The sequence below is a fragment of the Lycium ferocissimum genome, chromosome 11 (assembly GCF_029784015.1).
Source record: "Lycium ferocissimum isolate CSIRO_LF1 chromosome 11, AGI_CSIRO_Lferr_CH_V1, whole genome shotgun sequence".
NCBI lineage: Eukaryota > Viridiplantae > Streptophyta > Magnoliopsida > Solanales > Solanaceae > Lycium > Lycium ferocissimum.
This window is the reverse complement of record NC_081352.1, coordinates 16,219,706-16,243,850: the sequence shown is the minus strand read 5'-3', so window position 1 is coordinate 16,243,850 and position 24,145 is coordinate 16,219,706. Positions and strand designations below refer to the sequence as shown.

Genomic DNA, 24,145 nt, shown 5'->3' with positions numbered 1-24,145 from the left:
TGTAAAAAAAAAAAAAAAGAGGGGAGAAAGAAGAAGAATTACTGCTATGTATTCGTAGAAGAAAACAGAAACTCAGAAAGCTGGGTTAGAAATGGCTGGTTTATTGGCATGGGCAGCAGATGTAGTTGGTGGTGCTCAAAGCAATGACGAAGACGACAACCCCAATTCAATCCCTTTAATTTTCACTCCACAACAACAATCCTACCTTCTTGATTTAGATCGAAAGGCTAATTCTCTCACCCGTACGATCCAAGATCTACGGCTCAGAATCCCTCCTCCTGATATCTCTGAGCGTCTTCCTCATCTACATGCTCACTCTCTTGCCTCTAATAATGCTCTTGCTTTACAACTTAATGCTCACTCCGCTACTAAAGAACAGGTCTAATTTCTATTTATCATGCTTTTTTATTATTTTGCCATGACTTTTTATATTATTGTGCTGAGGGTCTACCGGAAACAGCCTCCCTAACTCCCATTCAGGAGCGGATTTAGAGGGTGCCGATGGGTGTTAAAAAATTACAGTAGGGTAGATTTTCTGTGTTTATATGTATTAACTTTTTGAATACCCTAAACAAATGCAAAAGGTTAGCTCAAACGGTCCAGGGTATTCAAAATTGTTTCTACCGGTACTAGGTTCGATTCCCATCCGACAATATTATTTTTTATGGTTAGCTTTTGTTATTTTTTCGAACCCGGAATGAAAATTCTAGATCCGCCACTACCTCCAAGGGTAAGGTCTGCGTACATTCTACCTACCCAGACCCCTCTTTGTGGGATTTCTTGTTGTTGTTTTTTTGTTTCTTTCTAACGACTGAATTTTATTTGTTTTCCTACTAAGGACATTGTAAAGATAAAACCTTTTGTGATCAATTGTTGCCTCTGGATTTGATGGCTTAATTTATCTGGTGATTAATTTGATGGGTTCAATATTTATGTTTATATCACTGATTCCATTGCAATTTTGGATTTAGAGCTTAGTGTTTGCTGAAAATTTAATGATTATTCACATATGGGTGTGTTTGATATGAAGGAAAATGTTTTCTTGGAGAATGTTTTCTAGGAAAATAAGTGGGTTTCTTACTTATTTTCTTTCTTGTGTTCGGTATGTAAGCAAAAAATATTATCTTAAAAGCATTTGTATATAATCTAGACAAATACTATGGGGTATGGGGGTAGGGGTGAACATGAGGTGTGTTGGAGGGTGGGGAGGACATGATCTTGAGTTAATAGTAGTTGTGGCGGATTCAAGATTTGAATTTGATGGGTTCAACATTTATGTTCACATCATTAAATATTGGGGAAGAAATGGGGGGTTTGTTGGCGTGGGCAGCAGATGTAGTTGGAGGTGCCCAAAGCTTCAAATCGATTCAGTATGCATTATTTGCTTCTGAACTAAGATATGATATACTAGGAGGTTAGCTTGCCTTCATTGAGAGAGCAAGTGCGGCAAGTCTATAGAAGGTTTGACATTCTTAATTGCTTTCACTGAATAACACATTATAGATGTCAGAAGAACCCAAACAACCCTTAGCAGAAAAATTGGATTTTGTTATCTTACCAGTTGGCTAGTGGTAGACCATAGGACCTTGCTTAATGACCTTGCTCTCTTGAAACCTATTCTATGATGCTATTGCTTAATTATTTCTTTTGCTTTCTATTAACTTTAACACTATGTGTTTTATCTATTGATTTTTCTGATGTATTAGACTAAGAGTGGTAAGTAAGCAACAAAATATTATCCAAAGAGCATTTATATGTGATCTAGCCAATACCATGGGGGTGAGATCACTGGTTTCGGGTGTGGCAGGGGGTGGGATGGTCAAGGGTGAAGGTTGGGGGAATTGGGTGGGCGGGGAGTAGACAACGAACTTGGAATGTCACTTATGGAACCTTTTTTTCCCCTACTTTCATTAGAGAAGTTATTTTCCTTATTTTTAAGGAACTTGTTTTCCTATAGAAAAGGTTTCCCAAAAATTTTGACCAACCAAACATGGGAAAATTGGAAAAGATTTTGTGGTTTTCCTCCATACTAAACGCTCCCTAAGAGAAAGTGATTTTCAATTCTTTGGCTAAATGTTAAGGACTTTGCAGATTGTATTTTTTTTAATGCACTGGAATATGCATGTAGAGCTTGGAATTTAAGTGTAATATTCTGTCTAACTTGGCGGCAGGCACAATTAAGAGAAATTACTCTGCAAGAAGAAAATGCGGAGTATGAAAAGGCTATCTCAAATTATGACAATAAGATTGAGGAGAAGTCACAGGAAGCTGACCTTCTGCGCAGCAAGTTGCAGGTTGGTCATAACTTCTCAAAGAAACACACACAAAAAAAAAAAAAAAAAAAAAAAAAAAAAGGACATCGTTGACAATTGCTTTATCATCTGATTACATGTCCAGCTGTTAGAGGACAGAACTTCTTCAACAAGCATAAATAACTGTTAATGTGGATTTCTTCGTAAAACCAGGAACTAGGTGCAGAATAGAATCCAGATAAATCTTATGTATGCCCTGTTAGCATTTTAGCATCCCTACCAAAGAAGTTGTTTTTCTTGGGATTTTTTCATTTTTGACCCATCGGCCAAAATTAATTACAGGCGCTTGCCAAAACATATACTCTGATTATGTATATGATATGTATATTTTGTGTATACTTGTGTATTCGATATGTATATTATATGTACCCGCAAGGGTGGCTTAGTTGGTTGAGCATGGGGCTTTCATAATGGAGGTCTCAGGTTCGAAACCCCCCCCTGCCTACGACAGCAGGGGATTTGCCTTCTGGGTCGAGCTCGTCGCATAGGGCTTGCCTAGTGCGAGTTATCTCTCTTGTGTGGTCTGCGAGCTATTGCATGGGAGCTGGGTTTACCCTGTGAGCACCCGAAGGGTAGCGGATGCGGGTTATCACGTCATCAAGAAAAAAGATATGTATATTATATGTATATTGAATTAATATACATTACACATTCCATGCCTGGTTATTATGTTTTAGAGCAGTCCAAAAAGGTTATTATCCCTCTTTTTTCCCCGCATATCTGGTGCAGTCATAAACTAATATTTTACTGGCTTGCGCAGCAGATGAGCCCTATATTTGGTTATGCATGTGATATAAGAGATTATGTACAAATTCTTTTACTAATATACTTATAGGATAAGTTACGTTATCACCTGAATTAAATGTCTCAAGTTATTACTGACTATATTTTCACCTTCAGCCAGTCCACTGATTCCTTTATATGCAATCATCTTTATTGCTGGGATCTTCATCGATATCAAATGACAATTGTGGAACATTATGCAATTTACAGGAGATGGCCTTAATTGAAGAAACCTTGAAGTCAGAGTTAGAACGAGCACAGGCTGCAGCAGCCAGTGAGACTGTGAAGTCAAATGAGTATCTGATTAAAAACAATAGTGAAGATCAAGAAGATAAGGAATGTGCAAATTTTGCGTTGCTGGGGAAATTAGAGGAGAAGAAGAAGGAACTGGTGTGTAGCTTAGCTTATCTCACTTTGTGTCATAATATCCAATGTAAATTACTTGTCGTTCTTTTCCATCTGCTTCTGCTGATCAATTTTACATTAGAAATCTATGGAAGAAGCTGTTCATGACCTGGAGAAAAAATGGGCAGAAGTGCAAGATTATGCACTCAAGCAACCTTCCCCAGGTACCTAACTACTAATATATATTGGCTAACATTATTATGGATAATGATAATCAACTCCTGCTGTGTGGTCAGACCATATGATATATATTTTGCTGTCTTAAATTTCTTTCGCGTGCTTATAAAGAAACTGGTTTCTTTCACGTATCTTCTTTTCTGTGCCTTAATTGCCACACACTGAATAAGGCTGCCAATTACATGTTGACATTTTTTTTTATTGTTATATATTGATATTTATAACATAACATGCCTAAAGTCTGATCTTGTCATGCTGTTTCTTTCAGCTCAGCGAGAGAAAATATTGGATAAGCAGCTTCACAGTCTAATAGAGCAACTTGCTTCAAAACAGGTGAATGATTTATTTTTTCTAAACTCTGAAATTATTTGGCATTCAGAGGCAGGCAGCTTTTTGCATAATGGGTTTTGAACTTAGTATTTGCGACACAGGATATAAATATACATGTGACAAGACTCTAAAATTTCAATAAATGTTAAATTCTGAACCCATAATTTCAGAAGTACAATGAGTTAGTCTAAGAATTTAACCCATTAGGTTTAAATCCTAGATCCGCCTCTGTTGGTGTTGTGTGATCTATTTTGTGTCTTTTTGTGGCTCTCTAATCGTTGGGTTTTTCATCTACTTTAGGCCCAAGCGGAGGGCCTTGCTAACGAAGTTCATCTAAAGGAGATGGAATTAGAGAGATTAAATGGTCTTTGGAGGAAGGTTGAAGCAAGCAATGCAGATATTAGTGCCACTCGGAATAGGTATGCAAGAAGCAGCATTGACAGGGCCCGTGTTTCTTCAGATTATATTGTCGATCCTCGTCAAAAGCCTGGCAGACTGGAGAATTTGCATAAGCTTATGTTGCTCAGGTCGGCTTTCGTTGTGTACATTTTAGCACTCCATATCTTGGTATTCATTAAGATTTCATTCTAGAGTTTAGCAGAGTAGTGTATCCCTTGGTGACTTTAGTTTAACTTTAACTGTATAAACTGTAAAATTTCCTGCATATATCCTAAATAATACAATGATGTAGATTTTTTGCTTGACGGTTGACATGTATATGGTGTAATTTCAGACTAGAAATATTTGAACGTTCACAATATTGTTGTCTTCTTGGTAGTAGTGTTGCATAGTTAAAAATGTCGTAAAAGAAAATAGTATTACATTTAGTTTAAAAATTGTCACTTAAAATGTCACTTATATTTCTAAAGATGGTTGTGAAATTATACTGTCAAGAATGGTTGACGATATTCCATGAGCTTTTATGTCATTCTTTCTAAATTATAAGCATTGTTCGATGGATCAAACCATCTCCTCCTGTTTTCGAACTTTGAAGAAAGAACTCATTCCATGATTCATAGGGCCTATCGTGCACCACTGCTTACGGTTGGTTACGATTTTCATTCTCATGTAGCTGATGCCCATAATGCTTACGGGGAAATATTTACCTGTATCCAATGTTTGTGTCAAACCAAACAATTTAACCTTATTAGTAGGGTTTACTTTTTTTTTTTTTTTTTGTTTTGGGTTGGGGTGGGGGGACAATTATATTCCCGAGTGGCAGTCAAACGGGGGCATGAATGGAAGATAACAGCTGAATGATCAGCCATTTACAGGCTAGGGGCTGCTTCCTTCCCACAAGGTCCTTGTTTGTTAGAGATATAAAGCCAGTGCATAGGAAAAGAACGGGGACTAGATCGATTTATTGCATAGTGAAGCATTCGAAGCATAATTGCACTCTCACACGGTCTTTGCCGAGATAGAGGAGCATTTGGTGGAACTGGTGGACTACACTTACTTCTGGAAAAGATGTATTGGGCAGAGGGCTTGTGCTACCTGCTGCCCACTTTTCCTCCTCTTCTTCTTTGAGAACTGTGCGAACAGAGAGTGAGCAGAAGAAGAGGTCCTCATACGGAGTCACACACTTACTTTGGCGGAGCTTGGGTCGGAAAAATAACAAAGTTTTACTTAGATAGGGCTTTGATTGGTAAGGCGCCTGGGTATGTTGAAAGGAAAGGCGGAAGCATGAATGGCGAAGTTATATTTGGACGCCTTCATAATGAAGTACTATTACCACTATAGCAACAACAATATCATATTAGTCATTAGCTCTAATATATCTGCTAGCTTCATTTATGGCATGTTTGTCCAAATTTCTAAAATCACCTTATTTTGAAGAGTGTTTCTTTCAGAAGTGCTTTTCAAAAGAGTATTTTTAGTGAAAAACAGTTTGTATTTGATCGATTAATTTAAAAAGCACTTTTGAGCAGTAATTAATATTTGACCAAACTTTTAAAAAATGCTTCTAAGTGGATTTTTTTTCTTAGAAGTCTTTTCAAAAAAGTACTTTTGGGTAAAATTTATTTTTTAGTTTCTGAAAAACAGTTTCTGCTACTCCCCAGAAACACTTATAACTTGGTCAAACGAGTGGCAAAATCAATCCAAACCCGCCCAGCCTGTTCGGTATTTCGATGGTTTGTTGAGTTGAACCCTAAACAACCATCTTTTTGGCGGGTCTATTTGGTCTGCTCAACGGGTCAGTTATCAACCTGTGAAGCCTAAATATTTTAGCTTCAGCTTTTTATTGGCTTATCGTTTTCTAAAGGCAAAAGCAGATCAGTCTTTGATTAGCAACTCTGTTGAATATATTGATATTTGTTTGTTTCTTATACTAAAAAGATGTCACTATAACTGGAAAAAACAATATCCTGTGATTGTTTCTTAATTCTTTGTGGTATCTTTTAACCCAGAAAACTACTCTCTTCAGCTTCATTCATGGAGTCCCTTCATTTTTATTTATGTAATTCAGAGAAGGTATGCAGAGAATAACTTGTCCATTATTCAAAGAATACAATGATTTAAATACAGGTAAAGAAAAGACTAACTAAGGTAACTAGATATCTAAATCCCTAGAAATCAGCTAGAATATTATATACAAGGAAACATATATCTTTATGATTCTCTAAATACTTTTATGATTCTCTAAATATCTTTATGATTCTCTAACACTCCCCCTCAAGCTGGAGCAAAGATATTGATCGTGCCCAGCTTGTTATAAAGGTAATCAACTCGAGTTCTATTCAACGCTTTTGTGAACAAATCAGCTAGTTGCTTTTCCGTCTTCACATAGCTAGTGGAAATTAGGTTTTCTTGAATCTTCTCACGAATAAAATGACAATCAACCTCAATATGTTTAGTTCTTTCATGATACACCGGATTTGAGGCAATATGAAGAGCAACTTGATTATCACACCAAAGTTTTGCTAGTATATGATGCTTCAACCCAATTTCAGTTAAAAGATGATGTATCCACATTATCTCACACGTAGACTATGACATAGCTCTGTACTCGGATTCTGCACTGGATTGAGATACAACACCTTGCTACTTACTCCTCCATGATATTAGGTTCCCTCCAACAAAGACACATTAGCATGTAGTAGATCTTCTATCAATTTTGGATCTAGCATAGTCAGCATCTGCTAAACACTCCACACGAGTATGGTCGTGATTGCTATACAATATGCCAAGTCCAGGAGCTCCTTTCAGGTAACATAGAATTTGTTTCAAAGCTTCCCAATGTTTGACCGTAGGTGCAGACATGAACTGACTAACAACACTTACCGCAAAAGCAATATTCAGACGAGTCACAGTAAGGTAGTTTAACTTTCCAACCAACCTTCTATATCTCTCCGGATCATCAAAAGGATCACCATCATCTTTCATAAGATGTGCATTTAGGAACCATTGAGTAGTCTTTGGGTTTGGTACCAACTTTCCGGTGTTTGCCCAATTGTCACAATATACTTCCCTTCCGAGATAGAAAAATTCCCTTCTTACTTCTAGCGACTTCCACTCCCAAGAAGTATTTCAATTGTCCCAAGTCTTTCATGTTAAACTTAGTATGCAAGAAAGACCTGAGAGACGAGATTCCTGCATAATCGCTTCTTGTAATAACAATATCATCAACATGTACAACAAGGAGAATAGTTCCAGCTGATGATTGCCTGTAGAAGACTGAATGACCACATTTGCTCTTTTTTAATCCAAACTCTTGAACTACCTCACTATATTTTCCAAATCAAGCCTGGTGACTCTGCTTCAAGCCATACAAGGACTTCTTCAAATGACAGGCCTTTCTATACTCCCCCCTGAGCAGCAAATCCTGGTGGTTGCTCCATATACACCTTCTCATGGAGATCACCATGAAGGAATGCATTCTTGATATCCAAAGCGATGCAAAGGCCAATTCTCTGAAGCAGCTAGAGAAATGAACAAGGACGGGTGAGTTTGGCAACGGAGAAGGTGTCGAATAATCCACCCCCGCATAAGTTTGAGCATACCTTTTAGCCACAAGTTTAGCCTTTAGTCTCGCCGAAGAGGCATACCGGGTTAACTTTCACCGCAAAGACCCATTTGCAACCCGCGCTTTCATTCCACTTGGTAAATCCACTAAATCCCCAGTGTGATTTTTCTCAAGGCATATGTTTCCTCCAAAGATTGCTTGGACCATCCCGGGATGATTGAAAGCCTCTTTCACTGTTTTGGGTACACTAATGGAGTCTAGAGACGCAATCAAAGATCTAGACTTTGGAGATAAGTGGTCATAGGAAACAAAATTAGCAATGGGATATGTGGATTTGCAAGTACGTGTACCTTTGCGAAGAGCAATAGGAAGTTCAAGATTTTCCGGTGGATCAGGTGGAGAAAGATCTTATGATGAAGAAACTGGTGCAGGACATGTATCATTAGTCCCCCGCCTCCTAGAGTAAACCTAAACAACTGGCGGTCTTGTAGATGGATCCGGTGCGACAGGTACAATAGTCGATTGGTGATCAACTGAACTGGGCGATGTACGAGAAATGACACTATCTGATCTTTCTGGCACAACCCTAGTAAGCTGGTAGACTAACCATTCATCTTCCTCCCCCTAACTTGTAGAAACGGGAGGTGCATAGAAGAATGGTGTAGTTTCCAAAAATGTAACATCAGTTGATACCAGATATTTTCCAAGTTCAGTAGAATAACAACAATATCCTTTCTGAAGGCGAGAATAGCCCAAAAAAATGCACTTCAATGCCTTGGGATCCAACTTGGTAATAAATGGCCGAACATGTCGAACATAACATGTGCTTCCAAACACCTTATGCTCCACCGAAAATAGTGACTTATTTGGAAAAAGAACATTGTAAGGCATATTAGCAGAAAGCACAAACACTGTAAGGCATATTACCAGAAAGCAAAATAGATGGCATACGATTAATCAAAAAACAAGCCGTATAGACCGCATCTACCGAAAACTGTTTAGGAACCTTCATTTGGAAGAAAAGTGCTCGAGCTGTCTCAAATAGATGTCTATTTTTCCTCTCAGCAACTCCATTTTGAGAGGGTGTATCAACATATGAGGACTAATGGAGAATACCGTGTTTTCTCATATACGACTGGAATGATTCTGACATATATTCTTTAGCGTTGTCCCCCCTTAGAATACGTACCGAAGCATTAAATTGAGTTTTGACTTCAGCACAAGAGGAACAAAAGTGAGTAAACACTTCCGAGCGACTCTTCATAAAATAAATCCAAGTCATCCGAGAGAAATCATCCACAAAAGTGACAAAATACTTATGCCCACTTTTGGAAACAACAAGACATGGTCCCCAAACATCAGCATGAACTAACTCAAAAGCCGACTCCACCCGCTTATTAATCCTCGGACTTAGTGAGGTGCTATGATGTTTTGCAAATCGACATGACTCACATTCCAATGAAGAAATGATTATTAACCGAGGACGAGCTTTTTCAACGAGAGAAGGTTGTCCTAATCGACAATGTGCTTCAAATGGAGACACGACACTAGAGCAGGCAACAGAGTGAGGCTCCCATTCATCAAGGATGTATAAATCACCAGATACATGTCCTTTACTAATAACCTGACTCGTCTTAAGATCACGAAACATACAATGATTGGGGAAGAATGAAATATAACAATTAAGCTCTCTGGTAATTTTGCTAGCATAAATCAAATTAAAAGCCAACTTTGGAAGAATTAATACAGATGACAAGGTAATAGAGGAGGTTGGTTTAACAGTCCCATATCCAACACTATTACAAGTTGATCCATCAGCTACAGTAACGGGAGAGGGTGCTTTGTGTGAATGAAAGTCAGAAAATATATTAGGATTACTTGTCATGTGATTTGTAGCACCTGAATCAATCATCCATTTGCTTGAAGAGGAAATAAGACATGTTTTTCCTGACTCAGCAAGGGTAAGAACTGAAGTAGATTCCTTCAATGACTTCTGACACTGAGAGAATTTGGCAAACTCAACAAGGGTATTAACTGAAGGGGATTCTTTTAACGATTTCTAAGATTGAGAAAATTTATCCAACTCCTCAGCTGACACCAAAATCATTTTATCATAAGATGGACTAGAAGTAACAATATGATTACCCCTCTTGAGTTCTCTAATTGCGACCTTGCAATTTCTTACAGTACCATTTCATATGTCTCGGTTCATGGCAATAGTGACAGACAACACTACAAACGTCATTGTTATGTGCAGCCTTTCTTCCTCCTTTATTCATTTTCCAACAGATTTTTTTTTCTTTTTCCGTGGGCAAGATCGCAATATCTTAAGACAGGTTAGAACTCCGATAACCAGCAGTAATGACGACCAAAGACCAACCACGCAAAAATAATTGAACAAACCAATAGGTTATTCCACCAAATGCAGACCACGTTGATGATTTGGTCTCCCAATAGTCAAAATATTGAAAAGACAACTTTCCTTAATACTAGAAAATATTCCCATCAAACAATTTCAAAGAGCAACAGAGTCAAACTATAATCGTAAAGTTTCAGACTCAATCACTAGCAGATTTAACACAATATTCAGTCTCAAACAAATCGAAAAGCAGCAGCAAAAGTAGATTCGAAATCAAATCTGTTCGAGAAAGAACCTGATTTGAACAGCAACAAAAAAAAAAAAATCAAATATGTTCACGAATGAACCTGGTTCGTGGTGTTTATCCTTCAAAATCGTGGTCTGTTGATCATGAGACCACAAACAAATGTGTCGGAAACTTCAGTGCGAAATCAGATCAAAGTGGAACTCTGGCGAGTCGCCACAACTTTCGGCGACGGAAGTTAACAAAACTCCGATGAAATATTAAAGCCTGCTCTGATACCATGTAATTCAGAGAAGGTATGCAGAGAATAACTTATCTATTATTCAAAGAATACAATGATTTAAATACAGGTAAAGAAAAAGCTAACTAAGGTAACTAGATATCTAAATCCCTAGAAATAAGCTAGAATATTATACACAAGGAAACATATATCTCTATGATTCTCTAAATACTTTTATGATTCTCTAATTATCTTTATGATTCTCTAACAATTTACAAAAGCCCTTTAAATGTTACCTTTTTGAAAAAAATTTGATGTGAGGGATGACTAAAAATTATTAACAGAATGATTTTTTATTTGCTACTAAGTAATAACTTTTAGATGTGCTTCCAACACATTTTTTAGTAAATTAGTTATAAATTACTCATCTAATTTCTATATATGTAAATAATCAAAAATCAATTTTAGGATGTACAATTTAATTTCTGCATCAATTAATGTTGACTTCATACTTGAATTTGATTTTTCATAAGATTGGTATTTAGCTTACAACACTTTTACGATTTCACCTGATCACATTAGATGCCAAAAACAAAAACATATTGTCAATTGGAGACTTATAATTTTGTCTTTAAGGAGGATTGCTTGGGTTATATTGGGCTGGTTGGGATATGACCCGTTATTTTACACATATTGGCCCAACCCATATTGACCCAAGTAACTTTGGGCGGGTTGGGTTATGACCCGCCGAAATTTGACCCAACCTGCCCATTTGCCACCTCTCAAATGCCTCAAAAAAAAAAAAACACTTTGGGGGGGTGGGGGGTGGGGAGGGGATAAGCTTGGCCAAATAGGCTATAATTTCAACCCGTTATCTTTTTTCTTTTGAGCTGTGAGTATGACTTTCCTGAATTTACCAAATATTTACATCAAGTGCAGTCGTCAAGAAAGTATACCCTTTTGGGTTCCACTTAAGAACGCCCTATGTTTTGGGAGCTATCAAAGTTTTCATAGAACAAAATTTCATTACATAAACTGCAAGCTAGTTCTTAAAAAGATCCAAGCCAGTAACTCATTTCACATTAAATAAAAAATTACTACAAGTGTGCTTCAATCTCAAGTAAGATGGGATCAACTATATGAAATCTCTCTATAACAACATTCTGTTTAACCTCATCTCAGTTCAATAAAAGTAAAAATAAGAATTACAAGTTTTCTATATTTTCTATTGACTTAAAAATCTCCGACATGGCTATAATAAAAAAAAGTTATTTGTTTTTTTTTTTTTTTGGGTGAACTTTAACTCTTAGCTCTACTGATTCATAAATTGAAGCATTTCTTCATGGGATCTCCTTCCCTCCAACTTCAACATATGAAGCAAGAAATCACTCCAAGAATCGATAGGACCAGGCAAACACCAATGCACACAATCATTATACAACACTACATTTTCATTTGGCCAATGCCCATATCTACTTGGATGACCATCTGGTCTCAATAACATGGCTTGTGTTGTGTCCAATAATCTAAACCTTTTCCCCTTTTTCTTCCCTTCCTTTTCTGCTGCCCTAAATTCTTCAACTTGGATAGTATACAACTCCAAGTGAAGGCCCTCCAAAGATGTTTCATAGCTTGTAAATGGCCTTTTCCTCACACAATTCCCACCATTATTCCATTCTCCCCCTTCAAAATGAGAAGGTGCAAATGTCCTAATAAAAGTTATGCCCTTAAAGTTTTCCAAGTTGTTGATGGTTCTCAAAACAGTCCTAATTGCTTTCTGGTAGCCATAAGTAGATGGGAGGTCAGTAACATTTGGAAGTTGACAGTACCTGCAACAACAGGTTAATTTCACGTAAGGTCACTGAACTTTATGCACTATAATATTAAAGCTACAACACTATTTTTTGTCACATTAAAGTAACCGAATTATTAGAGGCACTAGACTTTACCAACTATAACAATAAAGTCACGAAATCTTTTGTGACATAAAAGTAATTAAAATTTTACCATTATAACAGTAAAGTCACTAGATTAAATCACGATAACAATAAAGCTTATCCATTAAGGTGATTTTAATGTTATAGTGGGTAAATTTTTGTGACCTTACTGTTATAGTCGATAAAATTTGGTTAATTTAATGTGATAAAGATAATTTTATGACTTTATTGTTTGAGTGAGTAAAGTTTGGTGGTCATACATGAAATTAACTTTACCAACTATAATAGTAAGGTTACAAAGTGTATCTTTTGTTATAATAATAATAAATTTTACCTATTGTAACAGAAAAGTCACTAAATTGAACTACTATAACGATAAAACTTACCGAACAAGGTGACTCTACTGCTATAAAGGGTAAAGTTTTGTGACTTACTGTTATAGACGATAAAATTAAAATGTGATAATTTTGGGACTTTATTGTTATAGTGAGTAAAGTTTAGTGGTCATACATGAAACTAACTTTACCAACTATAACAATAAAGTTGCAAAGCATATCTTTTAGTCATAATACACGTAATAAAATTTTACCTACTGTAACAATAAAATTTCTAAATTTGACCATTATAACGACAAAACTTACACAACAAGGTGATTTTATTGTTGTATTGGGTAAAGTTTTGTGACTTTGCTATTCTAATCGGTAAATTTTAGTTAATTTAATCATGTAAATTTTAGTTAATTTAATCATTTTGTGACTTTACTGTTATAGAAAGTAAATTTTAGTGATCATACGCGAAATTAACCGTACCTGCAGCCAACTAGTTGGTTATTCTCATAGTAAACACTGCACCTAGTAAACCAGTGGCCACCATTGATGATGACATAGTCGAATTCTTCAATTTGGGTTGCCCACTTCTCATCAGCTTCATCAAGATAAAGGTTGAAGAGTCCAGTTTTTGTTGGACCATCAGCATCTGTATCTTTCATTCTTACCCAGAATGGTGACCAATATGTTGCTAGGGTAAAGTTGTAGTCAACATATTTCCACCTTTTAAAATTTTCATCTGGACTAATAGAGACATCAATTGGATACACTGCCTGTACAGGGAAATTAAAAATAATAATAATAAAAAAAAAAGAATCAAGAAAACCATGAAATATTGACCCTCACATAATAATAGGGTCACGTAACATGGCACATATGGATTTGTATTTTAACGAAGGATTTAATCTATATACAGTACTAATTGTGTAAATTAATTTTATACAACTAATATAGTTTAATTCTAAAGTAATAATAGATCAATTACATTAATATTTTGCAGGTAACCCCTTTATATTTAGTTTATGAAATTGAGATTAACTTCTATATATTGATAATCTCGCTGTATCATAAGGACTAGGGAGTATCTACGAGAAATAGCCATTTTAGAACAATCATTTGGAGCTTGTCCTCATTGAAATGTACATACTCTTCACAGTTGGAATGTCATTTTCTCTTGCCCCTCATAATAAGTCAAGTTCTCACAGGAGGTTAACTTGTGTAATCAAATCGGTTCTAAAAGAAATTTTACACTGTCATATCAGCTAAGTGACAACCATAAAAGGATGTCCGTTAAAAAAAAAAAAGATTAATATCTTGAAAAATAAGACAAATTAAAATAGATTCTAGAATAAATATGATTACATTATCAGTGTACATAAGTTAATCTCAAAATAATTTATTTATTATTTTTCTCGTCCTTTATAAGTTGGGTTTTAGTCTTTTGTTCTTTTTATAAGAAATTTTCATTTTTACACAGAGATTTAAAAATAACACACAGGAGATCTTAAAAGATCATTTTTTTTAATTCTTAAATGATCAGATTATAATATAAAAACTCTTTAGCTTAACGGTCTATAGGCATTATTAAATTGTCTACTGAAACGAATATTTAGACACATGAAGAAGCACATGAGGTGTTTAGGAGCCTGGACAAAAAAAAAAAAAAAAAAAAAAAAAAAAAGAAAAGCCTCGATATTTTATAGAGAATCTGGTGGTTCCTGGCTTATTCTCCAGCTTAATATTTTTAAATTAACAAAAAACTACTATTTTTTAAAAGGGGAAGAGATAGAGATCAATTGTCTTGGAGCTTGGTTTGTCGATTATTTAGTCAACAAATATGTGGAAAGGGACAATTATCCTCTGAATTTCTTAACATCATTATTAGTATTTTCTAGGGAATAACATGGTAGCTGGGAACCCACGTTGTCACTTGCACTCCTTCAGATTTTGTCACAAGGGCTGATAACTTTGAATCTAAGATAGTAACATAGAATTATTGTTACGGATTCAGAATGTTTTTTAAAATAGGTATATTATAAGAATTCAGAAAAAATGGCTGTACTATTATGAAAAGAGGATCTAAAATTTATATTTGATCGATTTAACCTTTAGGTTCTTATCATTGACTTATTACATTTTTGAAATTAAAGGGCGAAAATTAAACTCTATTTACAATTTTATTGATTTTCACGTAATATCTTACTCCGTATTGAACCCCGAAAATGTTGGAATTAATTAGTTGAGCAATTAACTATATGATACGCCCACTGCTAGTAGTTATAATATGGATACTTTTTAATTATATAAAATTTTACTATGATAGAGGTGGAATAAGAATTTCAATTTGTCAAACTTAGGATTTTGAAAGAATAAACCAAACAAAGAAAGAAAAAGAAAAAAAGTACCCCTAAACTCAGGTCTCGAAAATCAGAAGGAAAGAGTAACAATATAAGTGTAGAACTTGAACCACCGATTTCAGTTGTAGAGGTGCACCCAATAATTATTACACTATAATACACTTTGAGCTTGGGTGCGCGCGCACAAACACATCGTAAAATATAATATCGCTATACATGGTCTAATAAGAGGATCAGGGATTCACGTGAACTCATACCCCTGCGCCCCTAATCATTGTGGTTGTTTATTTTGTTTTTCAAATGACTAATTTCCCTTGCTATGGCCCCAAATCTAAACAAACCACTTTTAAGGATGAATGCATGATTGTTGATTTCGTACTCACAAGGAAAACAAGAAGAAAGAAATAGTAGAAATTTTTGTTCCAAAACTTGTTGGTGCCTTCAATAGAATTTCACCTAAACTTTGAAATACGTCTATTTTTTGGTAAACCAAACCTAACCACTGCATTATACTACAAAGATGTGTGCACTCAACCCAAGGTAAGCACAATAAGTTAAATATACATCCAATTTTCTAATCCAAGCCATAGCTTAGTACTATATATAGGAGGTAATTAGCAATAGATTTATGCAAATACTGTACAAAAAGATTTAAATTATACTACTGTATGTAAAGGTTCTTCACACCATCGGTATAATTTATTAACTTGCAATAGCGGTTAGTTATCATTTTTATCAGGTTATCAATTATTGTTCATTGTTAAATTTAACTTATAATAAGTTTATTAGTGACCTGATCATATAAATAATTTTTTACTTACCCCCAGCCAGTATATAGAATTTAAACTAGATAAAGATGGAGGAAAGTTGTAAGCAATGAACAATAATAAGAAGCATATATGAAGAGGAAAATGATACCCGGGATAAAAGACATATTAAGGATTGCATTTGGTTTCTTCCAACTGAGTCTCCAACAAATGCCAATGACTTGTTTCTCAGCATATCCAAGAATTGATATGGGTTGAAGATAGGCAATTCACATCCCTTAGGCTTCCACCTGTTGAAAATATAAAATTAATCAGATTCATTTCGAATACATGAATTTTTTTTTAGTTCATATTAAGAAATCAATATAAAAGTATATTTTCCATCTAGAAAAAAATTAGGATTAAATTATACTGCAATACATATAGATTTAGACTAGAAATTCTTCAGAAATAATTTCGAAATAAGATCCTTACATTGACCCTTTCCTAAAGGGAGAGGATTAGAGGAAAACAAGATCAAAATGTCCTATCTCCTCACACCCATAGGAGTAAGCACTAAGGAGCTAGCCCATTCATGTTAGAAAAGTACCTATAATTTATAGGTACTTTAAGTGTCTTACTTTTCCTTTTCCGTCTATCTAAAAAGAGTATCTCTTTTTATATTTGGTAAGTTTTAGATCATAAGATTTAAAAAACTATACACATCTTTAATTTAAGACCACAAGATTCAAAAATCTTCCTTTGTTTCTTAAACTCCGTATCTGGTCAAACTAAGACACTTGAAACTGGGACGAGGGAGTATATACTATAGCTATATAATTTATTAATGTCATTTTAATAGAAGCAAAGGCAATTTTTTTTTTCCATTTATCTTCAAAAGAATATGATTGATTAAAATTGCTCGTCCTGTGATCCACATTTCCAACATACCTCCATTTCAAGAAGTCGGTATCAGGCCTTCCATATTTCATGCAATTTTGGTGTTCATGGATCGCCCAACAAGTTGTGTTCGTATAATATGGACCATCTGGATTCGGAATCCACTCTCCTATGGCAATATCACATGTTTCATCATCCATAATCTTTATCTCCATATCTTCCATATGATATGTGGATGATTTTTCAGACTGCTTTGTAGCATGATACCACTTAGAAGTGTGGTGAAGAGGGATAATACCTAGAATAATAAATGTTAAAGCTAGAAGTATGAATATTTTTGGGGTTCTCTGAGATGCATATTCGGGATTTTTCCCACAAGGGAACTCCATTTGCTTGGAGCAAACTTCTTCAATGGAGGATTGAAAGTGAAAGCAAAGATGGGAGGAAGCAGAAAAAGTTAAGCTTTTATTTAAAATATAAGTTATGGAAATGGCATCAAGAAAAAAACAAATGACTAGTTGGCACTTATATGAGACACAAGCAACGTGCTAGTAGTATAATACTACTTGTTAGATTTAGTTGATGAGTTTAATTTTATGCACTGCCAATGTATAATATTTTTGCGTACTGTTACCTTATTTATAAGGTAATTACAAGTAGTAGATTTTTATAATAAATATAAAGTAATATTTGACTTGGTAAAATTAGTGTCTAACCAGTTATCATAGGCTAAACTATGTACATTGTTTATATAGTGTATAAAATATGTATATTGTTAGTGGATATAACTTGATTCACTTTCTATCACAGCGTTGATGTGGTATAAGATGAAAAATAGTATAATAATTTGCCATATATAGTTAAATTACATTGTAAATGTTCTTTAGTCAATGTACATGTCGATAACTTAGATCCTTTAGTTTGTACTTTATTCTCCTTAAGTGCCACCTTTTGGATCCTGATATGATCCTAAGAAGCTCATGGGCGATTATGGGGATTAAAATTCACGTTGGAGCTTTGGACGTACATTCTCATGTCACACGTCCTTTGGTGATGAAGATTGAGCCTTTGGAGGCCATGGAAAAACAATTCACAAGGGTATACATAGTGTGGATGATTGCTTGGAAGAGGCACAAAGATGATGGCCAAAAGATGGAAGCCACAAAAAGTGGCTAAGAGCGCAATTGGGTGTGTAAAGGCCTAATGTTGGGTTATTTGTGCAAAGGCCACTTTTGGACCTTTATTGTAATAGGGATTAATGGTTAAATGCCAAATGTGGCTAGTAGTTAATTAATTGTGGCTATGCATGTAAAGGCAAAACTATATAAGCTTGTCTTAGCCTATTTTCATTCCTTAGCTTGAGATTTATGATGAAACTCTTTTGAGTGTAGTTCTCCTTCTATGGAGTTTAGGTTAAGCTGGCATTAGCTAGTTAGGTAGTGGGTGGATTCCCTTTACTCTTACCTCGAATCTCTCTTGGATAATCTAGGATTATATTTCCATGTATGAGTTTAAGTCTCTTTCTCCCTTGGATTGAATTCATATAATTGTTTGTTGATTAATAGGTGTTGGTAACCAATCCAATGTTGATTAGTCTCAATAGATAGATGAATTGATCCCTTCTCATCCCTTAATTTCGTACTATCATTTCAAAGATTTGTTGTTTGATTTCGGATTCTCCCCGAGTCGAATCTTATTCTCCCGAGAGGTCACAATTGCCGCGAGCAAAGATATTAATGACGAGGAAGGCTTTTTTTGTTATGCTACTACTACTTGCTCTGCTATTCTGCCCAAGCCTGGCTGAAAAAGAGTTACAGGGTGTAAAACTATCGATCTATCTAGATGGGATACAAGCTAAATGATCCTCATATAATTGAGGAGTGCATTAATCAATGTATTGCTCGTGTTAATTTTTATGAATTGTCCTAATTTGACAATGTAATAAATTATCACTCATCTAAATGATCAGCACAACAAAAAAGTAAATTACAAAAATCTAATTATAGATCTTTCATTTAATAAGATTTATGTAACTAACTTCTTTAGTCAAATGGCGTAACTAACTCGTTTCACAGTACATTTGAAATTAGCTAGTAAAACCTTCACTTATTTTGTTTGTGGACCCAAATTTAAATTGCTCATATTCTTTGGCTCTTCATTCGAAAGTCTCTTAAATTTTTTGAACTAAATGGAAGCGTCGTGCCTTGGAGTTCCCACGGGGGAAAGTGAACAAATGACCGCTTGAAAGACTACTATTTAGAATATAGTCAAAGTTTATAAAGTATATAAATTTTAGCTATTTCAAAATCAAAGTTTAGACCTGTGATATGAAGTTTCAAATTTTAGTCGTTAATTAGTGTCTCAAGATAAAATTGGCCAAGTCTAACTTAAGACCCCAGGTAAGAAGACTACTTTTTGAATATGTATTGATAACTTAGCTCCTATAAATTGATTATATTAAACTTCACGCCAACCTTAACAATGTAATACATTCTTGAATTAATTTCATGTATGATCATTGAACTTTACATACTATAACGGTAATGTCACAAGACTACTTTTTGTTATATTAAAATAACTGAACTATGTGCATGTGAATTACTCAAAAGATACAAATAATTGGATGATCAAATTTCTTGTATCAAATTATGACATGTCACTCACCCCATCAAACCTTTTTACTCAAATTAAAGTATCTCCTGCTCTATCTTCAACATATAAAGTAAGAAATCATTCCAAGAATCAATAGGACCAGGCAAACACCAATGCACACAGTCATTATACATAACTACTTTCTCATTTGGCCAATGCCCATATCTACTTGGATGACCATCTGGTCTCAACAACATGGCTTGTGTTATATCCATCAATCTAAACCTTTTCTTCCCTTCTTTTTCTGCTTCCCTAAACTCTTCCACTTGAGACTTGTAAAACTCCAAATCTAAACCCTCCAAAGTTTTTTCATTACTAGTAAATGGCCTTTTCCTCAAGCATTTCCCACCTGTATTCCATTCTCCACCTTCAAAATGTGAAGGTGCAAATGTCCTAACAAAAGTTGTACCCTTAAAATTTTCTAGACTATTTATGGCTTTTAATGCTGTTTTAAATACCCTTTTGTACCCATAATGATTTGGGAGTTGAGTAATATTTTTTAGTCCACAACGCCAGCAACCAACTTGTTGATTTTTCTCATAGTAGACACTCAATCTACTAAACCAATGGCCAGAGTTAAGGATGACATAATTGAACTCATTGATTTGACATGTCCAATTTTTGTCAAATTCATCAAGATAAATGTTGAAGACTCCATCATGCCTTGGACCATCAGAATCTGCTTCTTCCATTCTGACCAAGAATGGTGACCAATATGTTGCGAGGGTAAAATTGTATGTTGTGTATTTCCACCTTTTGAAATTGGAATCAGGAGTGGTAGAGATATCCAGTGGATGTTCTACCTGTAGAGGGAAAAACAAATCAAGAGATTAAGAAGTTTCCAACTTAAGTATTCCCTCTGTTTCAATTTGTTTGTCTTAGTTATTTTTTTTTTTTAGTCCGTTTAAAAAAGAATGACTCTTTCCTTTTTTGGCAACCTCTTTAATTCCAACTTTTCATGTGATTATGTTTAAGACCATAAGATTAAAGAACATTTTGGTGCATTCCACATTTCTTTAATTTAAGAACCACAAGATTCAAAAGTCTTTTCTTACTTTTTTAAACTCTGTACCAAGTCAAAATCAAATAACTAAATTAAAACGGAGGGAGTAATTATTTTCAATCAAGTAAACTCTTGTATTTTTCAGACTAAACGAAGTGACTTGATTGTGTAAAAATATATATGTAGATCAAAGTACACTCACACCGTACAAAAAAATTGTACATTTTAGGGGACCCAGACATTCACATTTTTTCTAACTTTTCCAAAATATATTTAGATATTTAGAGATATATTAAGAATTGTTAAGTGTACTCTCACGTTGATTGAGGGATGAGTTATTTGTTTTCTAATGATTTTAAACAATTCTCACTTTATGAGTTAGTTTTAAGTTTGAGTTAGCCAAAGTCCATTTCTTATCACTATACAACTTTCATAACTAAAACAATTGAAGCCTCCGAGAGGTTAAAAAAAAAATAGGCACTGTACCGGCAGCCAACTCTAAGGTTTGGCCAAAAAGACACGGAAACGCATGCATAATTAGGCAGTTGGACACTTGCGTCGTTGGCAGTCCTAGATTTATTTAAAAAAATACTAGTTCAGAGAACTCAACAACTTGTGCCAAATATTCTATAGGTATTAAAAAGTTCATTAAATATCTATAAATATTTGATTGTAAATCTAATTATTATTATTATTATTATTATTATAAAGCCGCCCCTGAGAGAAATAAATGAATTCCAATGATCTTTGGCAAATTCAAAGAGGATTTTCCTGTACATTCATCACAAAATATTTCTAGATCCCAATACACCCAATGCGAAATAGCTACCAAATAGCATAAGGCAGAAAACACAATATGTGCTTCAGCTACACCTTTGTAACACCAAATACCCGGCTTCGTTACAACCTCCACCCACTCCCACCCTCCCCCCCACGCCCCCACCCCCACCCCCACCCTCCCCCGGTGATGAATTGGTTATTCCTAAATGAGTCATGAAAGGTATAACGAACATACACTGTTATTATATTTATTTAAAATTATATAAAAACTCATAAATTTCAAGTTTTAGATTCACTTTTGAATCTGTTGTCAATGATTTGGCCAACAAATCTCAGGAAAGGGAGAGGTATCTTTATTTCTTAAACATTTCTTCATCAAAGAAAGTTAGAAGCCCACGTTACGAGTCTTGGATTCTTTAACAGAGAGTTTGTCGTCATTTGAGGATATAATTTAATGTGAAAAATCCCTAGATCTGGCTAAGCTACGGTATTAGTTGATATTCTTCTGAAGGTAAATTTGCAATATATATATATATATATATATATATATATATATATATATATATATATATTTTTTTTTTTTTTTTTTTTTTTTTTTTTATTATGCTGCAATATAATATACTCGTCGTAACTTTAATTCTTTGTAAAGTAAGAAATGATGAATGAAGTTATAAAGAAACAGTGAGTATGTTTCACTAAGCTTTAGAACCCACTTTGAGAATGACAATGACTATGTCATTGTAAATTCGTTTACATAATTGTTGAGGAAAAAAAAAAAAAAACTAGTAGCAATTTGAATTTTGAACTTGAAACCCTTATTGGTGCCTGTCATAGAATTTCACCTAAACCTTGAAATACCTCCATTTTTGGTAAACCAAATCTTCATCTACATGCACCTAACATCTGCCTTGTTATCTCTTGGGAAAACAAAACCCTTTGCGTTACACTACAAGCCATTTGCACCCAACACAAGAAAAGAAAAAATTACTGTCAATCCAATTTAATTTGATCATCCAAGGAAACATCTCTGACAATGTAAATTATTTTTGCACTGTTGATTTATTTTAACAGGTTTTACTACTTGTCGTGTCTTTTTTTTTTTTTTTTTTTTTTTTTTTAATCTGTTGTTGTTACTAATTGATGTGTTTATTCTTTACTTGATCCGAGGGTATAGCGGAAACAATTTTTCTGCCTGTCAAGGTAGGGTAAGGTTTGCGCATATCCTATCCTCTCCAGACCTCACTTTGTGGTAATACACTGGGTATGTTGTTGTTGGTGGTGATTTATTTTAACAAGTTACCTCATTTTTCAAGTTACTAGTTTTACTTTTTATAGAGATTCGTCTATAATATAAGAACTTAACTTATATACCACAGTGAAAAAAACTTTTACATCAATATATTTTAGCATGTTATCAGTTGTAACATGTCTTACTTTTTAATTGATGATTCTCTATTGTGGATGGTAATAACTTGTAATTATCTTTTAGAAGCGTTAAAAAATCTTTCACGCTATTGATGCATAAAAAAACTCAATATTTTTTTTTCATTGATTTGATAGTCAATCTATAAAAGTTAAAACTCTTTCTAGTATACCATGTGCAAATATATTGCAGAGAAGAGAATGGTACCTGAGACAAGAAACATATCAAGGATTGCATTTGGTTTCTTCCAACTGAGTCTCCAACGAATGCCAATGACTTGTTCCTCATCATATCCAAGAACTCATACGGGTTAAAAATAGGCAACTCACATCCTTTAGGCTTCCATCTCCATTTCATAAAATCTGCATCTGGCCTCCCATATTTCATACAATTTTGGTGCTCGTGGATCTCCCTACATGTGTTGTTGGTGTAATATGGACCATTCGGATTCGGAACCCACTCTCCTCTAAAAATATCACAATATTTCTCATGGACTTGATAAGGGATTAATATATTTGTGACATAAGAAGGGTGGTAAAAATGAAAAATGGTTAATGTTAAAGCTATAATTAGTATGAGTATTCTTTGGGTTTTTTGAGATGTAATGAAGTTTTTCCAGAAGGGAAGCTCCATTACATGGAGCTTCTTCAACGGAGGATTGACAAAGCAGATCTAGTTTAGGGGGAAGTAGAAAAGTAACTTTAAAAATATCACTTGGCACTTCTATGGAACTTAGGAAACGTGCTAATGACATGGAGCATTATAAAGTTATACTTTGTGTTAGAAATTAGATGAAGAGAATAGAAAGGAAAGGCTTGAGGCATGATACACTGTCTCAAAAGAGTGTTTGTCTGTCTATGAGGTTAGCAGACAACGCTCCTCTGGGATACAACAAGCCTATTATCAGTTGAATTATAAGTGACAGATATGGAGTAACTACTTCGCTATTTATAGAGAAGATAAGTAGTTGAAATCCAAAAGGTGGTGTCCTTATGCAAAACAAACACATACCCAAAAAAGGTTTTCAAGGATAGTACCTATTTCATCTATGGTACCCAAACTAGTTATTTCAACTGTAGTACCCAAGTAATTTAAAATATTATTACTCCAATAATACAAACTATTTAACAATCCCCTACTAGTTTGTAATACTACTCCTAATATCATACATAATAGAAAGTATCTCATAGATTTAAATTTTGTAGTAGTGTAAATATTTTAAAGCTT

The 24,145-nt window shown here is 34.6% G+C and overlaps 3 protein-coding genes across 3 annotated transcripts; 1 reads left to right on the top strand and 2 right to left on the bottom strand.

Annotated features, from left to right (window-relative positions):
• Nucleotides 1-4,765, top strand: LOC132036697 (uncharacterized). Its single transcript, XM_059427077.1, has 6 exons — nt 1-379; nt 2,172-2,294; nt 3,306-3,485; nt 3,583-3,664; nt 3,946-4,010; nt 4,308-4,765. Exons 1-6 carry the CDS (start codon nt 92-94, stop codon nt 4,596-4,598), a joined length of 1,029 nt encoding a protein of 342 aa, XP_059283060.1. The 5' UTR covers nt 1-91; the 3' UTR covers nt 4,599-4,765.
• A 7,075-nt stretch (nt 4,766-11,840) lies between these two features.
• Nucleotides 11,841-17,571, bottom strand: LOC132036772 (protein trichome birefringence-like 19). Its single transcript, XM_059427152.1, has 4 exons — nt 17,112-17,571; nt 16,333-16,471; nt 13,541-13,830; nt 11,841-12,623 (listed from the first exon to the last, which is right to left on the bottom strand). Exons 1-4 carry the CDS (start codon nt 17,447-17,449, stop codon nt 12,107-12,109), a joined length of 1,284 nt encoding a protein of 427 aa, XP_059283135.1. The 5' UTR covers nt 17,450-17,571; the 3' UTR covers nt 11,841-12,106.
• A 2,039-nt stretch (nt 17,572-19,610) lies between these two features.
• On the bottom strand, nt 19,611-23,786 carry LOC132036960 (protein trichome birefringence-like 19). The gene is made up of 2 exons (XM_059427379.1): nt 23,126-23,786; nt 19,611-20,515 (listed from the first exon to the last, which is right to left on the bottom strand). The coding sequence occupies exons 1-2, from the start codon at nt 23,549-23,551 to the stop codon at nt 19,748-19,750; spliced, it is 1,194 nt and encodes a 397-aa protein (XP_059283362.1). The 5' UTR covers nt 23,552-23,786; the 3' UTR covers nt 19,611-19,747.
• Nucleotides 23,787-24,145: the final 359 nt, after the last annotated feature.

Bases quoted from the DNA above. Each gene is read 5' to 3' on its own strand.
- LOC132036697 (XM_059427077.1), top strand. From the start codon at position 92: ATGGCTGGTTTATTGGCATGGGCAGCAGATGTAGTTGGTGGTGCTCAA. The intron at 380-2,171 runs GTCTAATTTCTA...ACTTGGCGGCAG, and splicing joins ACTCCGCTACTAAAGAACAG to GCACAATTAAGAGAAATTAC. The intron at 3,486-3,582 runs GTGTGTAGCTTA...ATTTTACATTAG, and splicing joins AGGAGAAGAAGAAGGAACTG to AAATCTATGGAAGAAGCTGT.
- LOC132036772 (XM_059427152.1), bottom strand. From the start codon at position 17,449: ATGGAGTTCCCTTGTGGGAAAAATCCCGAATATGCATCTCAGAGAACC. The intron at 16,472-17,111 runs GTATGTTGGAAA...TATTTTCAACAG, and splicing joins ACCGACTTCTTGAAATGGAG to GTGGAAGCCTAAGGGATGTG. The intron at 13,831-16,332 runs GTATCATTTTCC...TTCCCTGTACAG, and splicing joins TAATATGTCTTTTATCCCGG to GCAGTGTATCCAATTGATGT.
- LOC132036960 (XM_059427379.1), bottom strand. From the start codon at position 23,551: ATGGAGCTTCCCTTCTGGAAAAACTTCATTACATCTCAAAAAACCCAA. The intron at 20,516-23,125 runs GTACCATTCTCT...TTCCCTCTACAG, and splicing joins TGATATGTTTCTTGTCTCAG to GTAGAACATCCACTGGATAT.